This window comes from Pleurodeles waltl, chromosome 2_2 (genome assembly GCF_031143425.1).
Source record: "Pleurodeles waltl isolate 20211129_DDA chromosome 2_2, aPleWal1.hap1.20221129, whole genome shotgun sequence".
NCBI lineage: Eukaryota > Metazoa > Chordata > Amphibia > Caudata > Salamandridae > Pleurodeles > Pleurodeles waltl.
Window position 1 is genome coordinate 824,513,945 of NC_090439.1, and position 12,931 is coordinate 824,526,875.

At 43.5% G+C, this 12,931-nt stretch overlaps 1 protein-coding gene across 1 annotated transcript in view; it reads right to left on the reverse strand.

Moving 5' to 3' along the window:
• NBN (nibrin) overlaps positions 1-12,931 on the reverse strand; it is a 198,703-nt gene that overhangs the window by 72,327 nt on the left and 113,445 nt on the right. Inside the window, exons 10-11 of the mRNA XM_069220448.1 lie at positions 11,534-11,818; positions 9,059-9,515 (exon numbers count right to left, since the gene is read on the reverse strand). Of these exons, the coding sequence (XP_069076549.1) occupies positions 9,059-9,515; positions 11,534-11,818 (742 nt within the window). The remainder of the gene's footprint in view (positions 1-9,058; positions 9,516-11,533; positions 11,819-12,931) is intronic.

Here is a 12,931-nt window from a genome sequence, read left to right on the forward strand (position 1 = left end):
CTTTGTCCCCTCCAAAGCAGAAGCAGCAACTACGGGCCAATCCAGTAAATCACACACAGCACAAAGGCAGTACTCCCCCTCGCAGCTCTTTTCCTTGGCAGAGTCTCCTCTTGATCCAGAAGTGTTCTAAAAGTCTGGGGTTTTGGGTCCAATAGTTATACTAATTTCTGCCTTTGAAGTAGGCAAACTTCAAAGTAAAGTCTATGTACAGCACATGACACTGCATTTCCTTCCCTGATCCCAGACACACTCTAAAGGGTTTGAGACTGCATTGTGTAAGGACAGGCACAGCCCTATTCAGGTGCAAGTGTCAGCAACTCCCACCACTCTAGCCCAGGGCGACCCATCAGGATATGCAAGCCACACCTCATCACTCTTTGTGTGGCTGTCAAGAGTGAATTCAAAACCAGCCCTACTGTCATCTTGACCTAGACAGGCATTCCATAGCCAGGCAGAGGCACAGAATGGTTAAGCATGAAAATGCCCACTTTCTAAAGGTGGCATTTATTTTCAAACACACAAGGTAAAAACCACCTTCACTAAAAGATGTTTTTTTTAAATTGTGAGTTCTGAGACCCCAAACTTCATATCTCTATCTGCTCCCTATGGGAAATTACGCTTAAGAGATATTTCAAGGCAATTCCCATGTTAACCTACTGGAGAAATAGGCTTTGCCATAGTAAAAACCTAATTCGGCAGAATTTCACTAGCAGGACATGCACTACCTTTTAAAAACACTCCCCCCTGCACATGGGGCTACCTGGGGCCTACCTTAGGGGTGTCTTACATGTACTAAAAGGGAAGATTTGGGCATTGGCAAGTGGGTGCACTTGCCAGGTCTACATAGCAGTTTAAAACTGCACTCATAGACATGTTTACAGGGCTACTAATGTGGGTGGCACAATCAGTGCTGCAGGCTCCCTAGTAGCATTTGATGTACAGACCTGGGCACACATGGTGCACTACACTAGGGACTTACTAGTAAATAAAAAATTTCAATCATGGATAACCAATCATAATCACAATTTACACAGGGAGCACTTACACTATAGCACTGATCAGCAATGGTAAAGTGCTCAGAGTACTAAAACCAGCAAAAACGAAATCCAGCACACTATAAAAAATACAGGATGCAGAGGCAAAAACACAGGGCAGACCACACCAATGATGCCAGGTCTAACATTTGCTTTTCAGTCTATGCAAAATATAAAATCTGTAAGAATACATGTGCAACCTGAAAATGTTACTTACTGTAATAATCAGTTTGCAACCTGAAGTACTGTAGTTTCTCATAAAGCACACATGCCTCCCCAAATATGAACAAGAAGAAAGTCACCTGTTGTTCTTGAAAAGGGTTTTCCACTTTCTTTTATATATGTATATATATTTGTATCAACACACTGACTTCTTAATACTTTGCTTCTCTGCACATTCACTTACCAGTATGGGAAAACACAATCAGAAGTGGAGTTTCCAATGATGTGAAGAAAGACATGGCCACCTCGCCCGCTGGTCCCGCATCCCAAGAAGTCGTGGACCAGGAGCAGGAGTCGCTGCTCATTGCCCAACCAGTAGACTGAGTAACATGTGTCTTCTTCAATTTTTACCTGCAAAGGGAGGGGGAGGAGAGGGGGTCCACAGCCAAATAAGACTGGTTGCCATGTCACCTTTTTTCCTTCAGGTGGTGGGAGATGTGACATCGGCGGGGTATGTCGAGGATCAGGCGGGCGGATGCGTTCTGGATGCGTTGGAGTCGTTTGATGTCTTTAATTGGGATGCCTGTGTAGACATACTGCATGTACACATGAGTGGTGGATGCATCATTCTGACACAACTTATCTATGGCAGCCCCTACCTCCTTAGGAGCTGATGGCTCTGTCTCCACAGGCCCGGTGACTGTAAAAGTAGTGTCATGGAACGTGAATGGAATAATGGATGAGATTAAGAGAGGGGCTGTCCTTAGGGCAGCTTGGATGACGGAGACAGCTTTAGTACTGCTCCAGGAAACCCATCTCCTGGGCAACAGATGCCCTTTTCTGGCTTGGAAGGGGTATTCTCAGGTATACCATGTGGGCTTCCACAGGGGCTCCATGGGTACGGCCATTTTGATTAGGAAGTGGTTTCCAAGGTATGGCAGGAAGTCTTGGGCTGTTATGCGGCGATTACAGGAGCTCTACAAGGTCACCCCCTGTCCATGATGTACATCAATGTTCCGCCTCTGCACGTGGTGGGCTCTCTGTCTATATTGGGAGACTTGGTGAGAGACTTGCCGGAGGCCCTGTGGATCTTGGGTGGAGATATTAATGGGGTGAGTGACGATATTCTAGATCGCTCTATGACCACAGTGGGGGTGGGGGAGGACTCACGGGTATTGAGACTTTTGCATATAATTTAAACCTGGTTGACTTGGGGGTGGTGCACCACCCGGCAGAGCAAGACTACACCTTTTATTCTGTGGCTCATCAGTCCCTCTCAAGCAGAATAATTTTTTCACATCTGACCGGGAGTGTCACAGGGTGCTGGAGGATAGACATCTTGCACGTGGTTTGTCTGACCACTCCCCGATGGAGATGGTTTTGGCTTGAGGCACGAGGGGAGGGAGGGCGAGATGGAAATTACAAAGATTGTATCTTCAACAGGATGACTTCAGGGACATGTATCAACACCAAAGGCAGAAGTTTCTTGCTGGTAATCGGGAATCGGTGCTCTCTCCGAGAGTACTATGAGAGTCACATTGAGGGGACATATTTTCAGTTATGCCAAAGGTCACAAGGAGAAGGCTAGACAGCAGGTCAAAGATCTGGCGATGCAAATTTTAGATCCGGAGGACCGATTTGCTGATTTAGGTCAGGAGGCCCAACTAAGGGACTCACTCATACACAGACTCTGCTTCGGCAAGAACTGACACACGAGGCTCAGGAGGCTTGGATGCTCATTACCATGCTCATAGCATAAGTAGGACTGATACTCTACTCCCAAATGCGTGACACTTCAAGTGACATTTTCTTGGAAGTAAAATCAAGCAATGAAGCCCATGTAAAGAGACAATTATCTGGAATGACCATTTATGAGCAATGAAAAGCTCTAAAAGTTTCTTGAAACTGCTACAAAATACCTAAACGAAAGGTAACTGGCCTACTTGATGGTCAGGGCACTTTGTGGAGAAAGCTCTGTGCAGTCTAGTCACAGGTGTGACTCATTAAATAGCATTGATATTTACAGTGTCTGCTGCACAGCACAACAAAATGTAGGTCAGAGATCTGTATTTTATGTAGAAAGCATAGTGGGTTACTGTTCTGCTGCAGTGATTACTCTGTATCTTCAGATTACAAGTTATAGTAATTGCAAAAAAAGGCGAACATTTCTGGCTCCAGCAGCATCTGAATATTTAAACTGCTCACTGCACACGACATTCTTTCCACCTTCATATTGTGCTAGCCTACCAAAGCAGACCTCCCCTATTACACACAACAAACAACTCTGTACCTGCACAATTAATCTAAATTCAACAAACTTTTTTCTGAGTAGCAAATAGTATTTTGGTAAAAGAGACAGTGCTTTTGTTTTTTTTTAAACAGCCAGGACACCTATATTGTAGGTGTCCTGGCAGCTGACAGCTGTGCTATATTTTATCTAGTCCTGTGAGTATTACAATTAGTAATAGAAAAGAGCTCACTGTAAGTTCCGACTGAGTGCTTCTTGGGAGGAAGTCTCATCAAAGAGGGATGGTCCTGCAGTCTGAAGCACCTCAGCACCAACCGAGCTCCACAAGAGATTAAGGACTGGATGATCACTCAAAGGCCATACCGATCATGCACTGGTGCAAATCTCAGTGGTAGAAGCTGATGACCTCTGTAACGACCCTACTCTCTACAACAGGGGCGAAGGCAGCACCTACAGCCTTGTGGTGCCAGTCACATGCGTCAACCTTGTCTAGGCTGACTAGCACCCAGAGGGAGCCCTGCCAATGAGGAAGGGGTCGCACTGGGTGGACCAGAGGCGTCAGCCACATTCACTCTCTGCTGCGGAGGGTGCAGAAATAAGAAAAACAAAGTTTTTACCTCCAGTATTAAGGATCATTAATTGTCCAATCCCAACATTTACTGTAACAAAGACGGTGCAGGGTTGTTGTGCTAGTTGCCGTAAGAGCAACAAGGCAAGGTGCCGTCAGGGTAGTTAGGGATCATTTGCAGAGCATGAATCTGAGAAGGCATTATTCCCCATAAGAAATTTTTACTTACAACTTCATAGTTCACTGCCTGTGTGAATTTTTAAATGCGATAACTAAAGAAACAAATGAGGGGTGTTCAATGAAAAGTATTAAAACCTACACTACCGTCTTCTTTCTAGGCCAAGAGCGAAATGAAACAACTTTATTAGAAAAATCTTTAAATCATCAAAGAAATACCTGTTTATACCTAGGTGTCAAATAGTTACTTTGCTATTCCTGGTGCTTGAGAAATCAGTGGCTCAAATTAAAATCTTACATTTTCATAATTTTATTTCTCAAAGGAAAATAAATTATGTTGAAAGGTGGTAGATCTACAGATGTGGTTCTTTCAGCACTTAGGTATAAGCGACAAACATGGGGTGCAGAACTCAAAGATGGTAATTATATACAGGTCTGAAAAATGTATTCAGTGCGTAAAAAACCTTTATCATCTGGACTATTAACAATACTATAGTAACAGACCAAACTTTATCTTCCGAGTGTCATCAAAACAACATTCTAAAACTTGCATAATTGACAGCCAACATGCACCTGATATGCCCTAAAATACACTATGCAGTTAAAGTCCAGAATAAAGGAAGTGCCTTACGCAAAGAGGGACAACAAACAAATTATCAAAAAGATTTTGGCTAAAACCTGTTTTGTTAGATGGCTCTTTGATTCTGGCAGTTTGTAAAGTGTTCAATAAGAACAAATGCATAAACATCCATTAATATAAATTAAAAAAAAACATTACAGTTCTTACTGCTGTACACCTAATTGGATAAACATAAAACTTACAAGCTGATGTGGCATTTACAACATTGGCAGCCTTATGGCATTGGATGCTTTCACAGCTTTTCCACATATGTTTGCAGATGGATGCTTCATTAGTAACTGTAGGTATATTATGTGTGTGCAAATATATGGTGCTGGTACAGTGTGACAGCAACATAAAGGCCAACGGTCAACAGACTGAAAAGCATGCTGGATTAAAGATGAGGCAACTATGTGATGAATTCACCAGAGAAGCTGATAAATTCATGGAAGATGGGCGATGTTCCGTACATAAACAAGCACTTGCAATGCAATAGGTCTCGCATGTGCGAGAGTTAGAGGTATTGGCGTTGTAAATGACAATGTCTTTTACCTATGTGTTTTGGTTTAGAGTGTAGTGGATGTATGTGGTGTGGAGTGGAATTATGTGGGGTGTATTGTAATTGTTAATTGTAGGAATGTGTGGTGTGGAGAATATTTGTGTAGTGGAATCATGTGGGATGGTAAATTACAGAAGCCTTTTACACACATGACTGTGGGCAACAGGGCAAATGTGACACCTTACCGTGGTAATGGCTTTTAGTCAACAGCGCTTTGCATGCCGGGATTATTATTATTATTTTTTTACAAATGAATACAATATTGAGAGCAAAAATACTAGTCCCAGAATGCATCATCTCCTCGACTTAAAAAAACAAGCATGGCCTGGCTGTACAAAGTCACATGGGACAAGGGACGGGCTGGCAGCAAAAGCTGTGTAAAACTGTGCTAGTGAGCGCTCCTCTTTAAAGTGGGTCATTCAGTGTAACTAAAGTTGTTTCACACCCAAATGATCTTCGGTAAATACAATGTGAATTTCTGTTTTAATGGCCGATTCTGTGGTACTTATACGAACTGCTTGAAAGGAGAGAGCAGCCACTCTCACCACCAGATCACCACCTGAATCGCAAAACTACTAAAGCTGCCTGCTGGAGTTCGAAACAAGCATCCTGCATTTGCTTTGTCCATGAAAAGGGCCCAATGAGCTTGATCAAAAGGTAACAATATATTTTCAAGGTGCTGATTACCTGCAGAAAATATAACATCTTTTTAGCTTAAGCCAACTGTCACTAGCTTGGACCTCGGTTGGCAATCCATCTTAGATGCCTCTCAAAATGTTACCCCATGACATCAGGAGGCCTGGCACGAAGAATGGTGCCACCAAACATCAGCAGGACACTTTCGTAAGTAAGGGGGGTCACATATATTGAACTACCTACGCACTCCACTAATATGCATTTTAAGCTATACTAAGAGCTACCTAAAGTTAGCAGTCCACTGTGCTTCAATAAGTACCATTTGCCACAACATTCCTGATACTCTAACTCCCCCATAACAATATCTCCCCAGTTGGAAGCACTGGCTTTTAGGTATTTAAACGGGCATTGCTAGACTACATAATATAACGCACGGAAATCAGGACAGACAGTACCTGAGTTGAAGTCCCCCAAGCCAACGGCCAACAGTATAATAAAAAAATAAACCCTCTCAAATAAGACATAACCCAGTGAAACACAAATCACTAGCTCATGTGCCTCAGTTGGGACATTTTCACAGTGAGTCCTAAAGGCCACCCCATACCTCACTGGCCACCAAAGTTGCAGCTGCTAAAGTATCCTCTTTTTAAAAAAAATTGTCAGGTGTGCACTGTTCTTCCCCCATAGCAGCTTCAGTCCTTGATGAGCAATGTGCTGATAAGAGACACGCAATTGTGAAGGCACGACAGAGGTCAACAGGAGCCCTACACATGACATGGTATGTGTTGCGGCCAGGTGGTCTAACCGAGACACAGCTATTAGTGTAGTAACCGTGATGCTCATGAGACATGTGTGCGGAGGACAGCTGTGGGTGGGCCGCAAGAACTAACATGTTTGTGATTAAAGTATACACCGGGTGGCTATTGTAAGCTAGTAGAGTCACATCACCAGCACTACAACTATTTAAAGAGGCCAAACACAATCTCCGTCTGCCTTAACTCACATGTGACAAGGGATGCACGGCAGCAAAAGCAGTGTAAAATTGACTGTGCTAGTGAGCGCTCCTCTTTAAAGGGGGTCATTCAGTGCTTACAAATAAAAGTGTTTCTACAGGCTACACAAGAAAACAAACTGTCAGAAAGTATGTGCACAAAAATCAAGACTCCTGAATAGGGAGAAGGGTGTGATGTTCCTGCGAACAGTGGGAGCCACAGACCAGCCATATCCAAGTTAAGGAGGAGGAGGGAGAGGGTAGGAGGAGCTTCAAATACTGAGCTCTAGGCAGCAAAAGAAGGATCAACAATGTACTTTAGCTTTCAATCTTTACAGCATGTCAGTACAATGTTCTTTCGAATGGGCTTTCGACGGAGCAGCTTGTTAGCAAATAACAGATGTGACATGCAGTAAAAAAATGAAAAGCCCACAGACCAGAGACTCCCTGTTTCTGGTCCTTGATCTCGCACATGTGCAGCTGCATGGGGATGTTAAAGCTGTGCAGAATGTTGCCTACACAGCGTGAATCCTGTGGACAGAACAGCACACGTTGGTAGCCTGCGCGGGCGGCGGGGAGGTTCTCACAAGCTGTTTTCAACGCTCCTGCAGCTCCCCATGCCAGGCCCAGGCCCATGACACCAGCGAGGCAGTGCTTCTCTAAGGGCAGCAGACTTCAGATGAGCTACTAGCAGCAAAAACAAGGTCTTCGGAAGATCGATCGGCTCAAATGTTGAATAAAGCACGGGTGGAAGTGGGAACGTGGTGTGTGGGGTGGGAAGGAGGAGCAGTGTTTACAGTTCCTGTAGGAAATACTGTTCGGCTGTGACAGCACAAAATAACAAGCATTTGGAATGCAATGGTGTCGTGTTTGCTCTTAGAGCTCTTAGCGCTGTAAATTACTGACTGGACTTTTATTGCAGACAGACTGAAAATAACAAGAGGAAGAGAGCGAGAGTGAGCTGGCTCTGGAAAAGCCCCCCTCTGTTTTTATTATGTTTGCAGAGGGAGCTGGTGGGGAGGAGGGACTGAACAAGCACACACACTGTTGAGGTGAAACAGGCAAATGCCAAAAAAAAGTCCCCTACAGAAGAGATAAGCAGGACATAGCGTAATTACACAGTACTTTGTGCTGGTCCCAAAGTGAAAAAAGGCAGGACAAAGAGGCAGAACTGACCACTAGCAAGCAAGGATTTTTGGAGGACACTGCAACTAACAAATCAAATAGCTTTTCTTCACAGTATAAGTATACTTAAGTATACTACACGTCGAACGCTAACACTCGACCTAAAAATACCCAATCTTAAGACAAAAAGTCACCAGACAAATGCTTCTGATTTACAGTGCAGCTTCACAAAACCTGGTCCTAGAAAGCAGCCCATGGACAGGAAATAAGAGCATCAAAAGTATACACTGGCCCATATGTTCATTAAGAACAGAGCATTATTATCACTCAGGTCCAAATCACCACATTATGACAAATGATGGCCATTTTGTTCCAGTAAAAAGTAAGAGAAGGCAGGAAATCTAGTCAAGTGGGAGAGGAGAAATAAACACACGTCCTCAGACTTCAGTCTATAGGCATTTGTTTTGTTTAAATATGTTTTTAGAGGAAATTCTGCTCACGCAAGGTGGTTCACTGTAACGGAGGCATTGTCTATGGTCTGCATCCATGGGCTTCCACAGATGACCATGAACCTAAATAGCCGGATCATATGAGTCCAATGCTAAAAGGTTCATCTGACTCAGCTGCAATCTATTCTGACAAAAGCCAACAATATAAAACGACTGAACAACCACTGCTATTACTAAGGAATCATCTTTTTAAAACAGCAAGGTTTGTAGCTAAGTCCTGAGAAAAGGTACCTTAAATACAAATTAAAGACCTTTAAAACTGTTGTCACTGGGTGAATGCCTGAGAAGTGAATGGTTTTAAGCAGCTTTGGTACATGGGCAGTGGAATGTAAAGATGCTAGCTCTACAAATCTCAGTTGATCAGATGTGACAGAACCGCCTATATGGAGCAGACAATTCACAAAAATATAAAAACAAGCACACTACTTACTGCTAATATGGTTATGTCTTCTTCCTTTATTCTAGTATCCACTGAATCCAACCTTCTTTTCTTTCGGCTATCCATGCCACTGTTTTGAATTTGATCTCCCATTTCAGTGCTATACTCTGGTGTTAAGCACTTTCCAAATTCTTCAGAATCTTTAGCTAAGTCCTCGGGTTCTTTCCTCTTCTTTTGTGGTGCAATTTTACTTGTCCTTTCTAAGGCAGAAGGCTCATCTTCGCGCTGTTGGCCAATTCTGTGTCCAGCCCTTTCACTCATCTCTGCAGGCTGAGAACTTGATTTACCGTTTGTGGCAAAACCTTTGTTCTGACTTTGTTCAGGTACATTTTTACTCATTAATGGTGTTGTGATAAGCAAATCATCTTCTGAAAAATTCCAAGACTTTTCAGCAGTCTTTGCTGCTTTAGTAGCAGACATTTCTTGCTCAACATCATCAGCTCGCTCTCTATTGTTATAGGCAAAAGATAGAAAACAACAGCAATTCAAGTGTCAGTCCTGTGCAGTTAATTATATCAAGCAATCTCAACTCTTTAAATAAAACAGATTAGGACAATATAACATTTTAATTAATTTAATTTTCAACTCAAGTGATTTGCAGAAGTGCTGCGATGTCCATTTTATCTCATCACAGATCTGGTAAATAACATTTGTTTTCTCAATGAAAAATGATTTTACTCTCTGGCGTGTAAAGCGGTATATCATGTATTTCTTTTTTTACTTGATTATATATTTTTTAACTCTATATTAAACTATTCACACATTTCCGACTAAGCAGTAATTTCGCCAAGAAAACTGATTTTTACCTTTACAGGCTATGATACTCAAGTACAACAGCAATTACACTCTGGGGCTGGCCTGATTCACAAAGGCAAACTTTACATAAAAAGTTTACTATATTTTGCTATTCCCAAACTACAAATTAATAATGAGTTTATGACCGTGGAGACTCCACAGTCAGGTGGACAACTCAGCACGACAGGCACATTATGGTCAGGCCAGTCTAAGAGGAGAACTCTACACATCAAAAAAGAAAGGAGAGGCCTACCTTTTTATGTACGGACTTCTCCACCTCAACTATGGTGTCTCCACAGTCGTAAACTTACTATTGACTCATAGTTTGTGAATAGCAAAAACATAGTACACTTACAAAAACGTATCCTTAGTACTGTAGGGCTTTGTCTGACTCAACCATGAGAGGTCTCCAATATGTACAAGCTAATTTAGGGAACCTGGTGTATGGTTGCGCCAGTCCCCTGTCTATAGCTACTAAACCACCAAAAGGGATCCCCACCTTCACTTGAGCTGCTACCACCAAGCCCAGGGGTGAGAGTCTGCCCAGCTGTGGCAGTTCTTGACAGGTAGATCAGTTGCACCACTAAGCAAGTCAAAAGTGGTAGCACATTTTGATATGCAAAGTAACATACCCTCCATTTTATTTCCCGCGGAGAGGGCCCCTCAGAATTTCACTCTCATTAGCCAAATGGGCTTCAGGGTTCCTGGACAGAGGGAGGGACCAGAGCAGTAATTAGAGTACTGACAAGTATCTTTCCCCCTTTTGATTTGTCATGTGTTTAGATCTGGCTGAGGGGACTGAGCCAGAAGGATGCGAAGCCTTGCCTTTCAATCAAGCAGTTTTGTGTACGATATGCACAGAAAGATGATGTCAGTCAGCAGAGCTCAGGAAACTTTGCAGTAGAAATTTGACATTGCCAAAGGGCACGTGACTCTTCTCACAAAACTGATAATGAGCATGACCCAATTACTTTCCTCAGCATCTCATTCGCCACTTCTTAATTAATTTGTTTGCCTGGGATAACAGTGTAATTATCACTCTGTAGCTGAGCCAGGACACAAGAGAGGAGGTCAGCAGCAGAAATGGGTCTTATTGGGCTGACAGTACGAAAGGTACCAAGGCTGAGTAATTTACTTTTATTTGTATGTCTTGCCCCCCTCATGTGCTTGTGTTTGAGCACAAACTGCCAACCTAAGAGTTTGTTATAGAGGGATATTTACAGCGGGATGGACAGTGCTGTTTTTAAAAGTGTGGTGTTATTAAAATCCTACACCCACTTGCCATGTATGTCCTATTCACTTCTGTTCTTTGTAAACCATGAAACAAGGTTTAAATAGAAAAACGTGTTTTTTATTCATCCAACGTGCGGAAACAAAGTGGATGTTATGAAGTGGGTGCAAAAAGATACCCTTTCACTCAGCTACAAAGAAGGGAGGGTCAATGAATAGTGGGCAATAACGACATGCTGTAGTGTCAGGGGCTTATGGAAGAGATGTTCACATATGCGCCAGACCACTTCTGAAAATGAACAGTGAAGCCATGCTATGTAAGTATAACTACAACAGTAAGTACAAAGGCATATCAGAATTTATACTTTTATTGGCTAATGGCCTAGCTGACAACTGTGTCCCTCACAAAACAAAGAAAGAAGAAAGTGCAAATTGACAAACCTTTTCTTTGCTGCCACTTTGAAGTAGTTTTTCATTAAATCTGACTGCTGCTGGGATGCTTTGCCTTTGTTTTTACCAAGTTTGGGTGCACTGGACGGTAACAGATGTTGACTTTTCTGTTCAGCTACAGTCCTGCTCTCTTTATTCAAAGAAGTTGCTGTTGTTTTATCGAGACCTGCAGCACTGGGAGACTCCTTAACAGAAGGCATGTCTTGCACATTTAGCTTTTTTCTTCGATCAATCCTAGGAGTTTCTTTCACTTCCTGAACCCCGCTTACTTCCATCCTACAAAGAAAGAGTCAATTAAAAAATGTGCACAGCTAATGCGTATTTATTTTGATAATCTCGTACTTTTTTACTGAAACATGCAATGCATTAGGTTGTTTAACTGAAATGCGTGCTAACACCATGGGGGTCATTACGAAGCCCGCCAGGTTCGCAGTGGCGGTCTGATCACTGCCAAGGTGGTTGTCCGACCACTTTGGTGGCAGTCTGACTTATGACTGTGGCTGTTGCACCAGGGTCGGACCACCAGGACTGCCACTTTTCCACCACAGGAGGGACTGGCGGTGCTGGTGGTCCTAATCCACTACGGCAGTGCTGCAGGCAGTGCCACCCTGGAGATTACAACCCCCCTCTCATCCAGCTTTTACATGGCAGTAGCACCAGCATGTAAAGGCTGCAGAGACAGGGTGCAGGTGGCCCGTGCACTGCCCACGCACTAGGCAGCAGGCAGTGCAGGGCCTTCCATGGCCAGCCTCACAGCGCTGTTCACTGTTGCAGACAGTGAACAGCGCGATAGGTGCTGGTGCACCCTATGCACTGCAGCATTGCTGCTGGCTCATTTATGAGCCGGTGTCAATGTTGTAGGCTGTTTTCTCTGGGCCAGTGGGCGGAAACACCGTTTCCACCCGCTGATCCAGCAAACTCCTAATGAGGCCCGTGGGAAGGCGGCCACACTGGGGGCAACCTGACCGCAGGGAGTTTGGTGGATGGCCTTTTTGGTCCACCAAACTCAAAATGGCCCCTCATGTGTTTAAGTGTGCGGTATAAGATGGCTAACATAAAATGGAAAATGTCACTTACCAAGTGTACATCTATTCGTGGCATGTTCCGCTGCAGATTCACATGCTATGCACAGGACCTGCCATCTTGTGTTGGGCTCGGAGTGTTGCAAGTTGTTTTTCTTCGAAGAAGTCTTTTCGAGTCACGGGACCGAGTGACTCCTCCTTTTCGGCTCCATTGCGCATGGGCATTGACTCCATCTTAGATTGTTTTCCCGCAGAGGGTAAGGTAGGAGTGATAGAGTGTAAAGAAAGAGATGTCCACGCAATGGAATAGAGATGTATATACATATGTACAAATTTTAAATGTAACTTAAACAGCTACAGGCTCCCG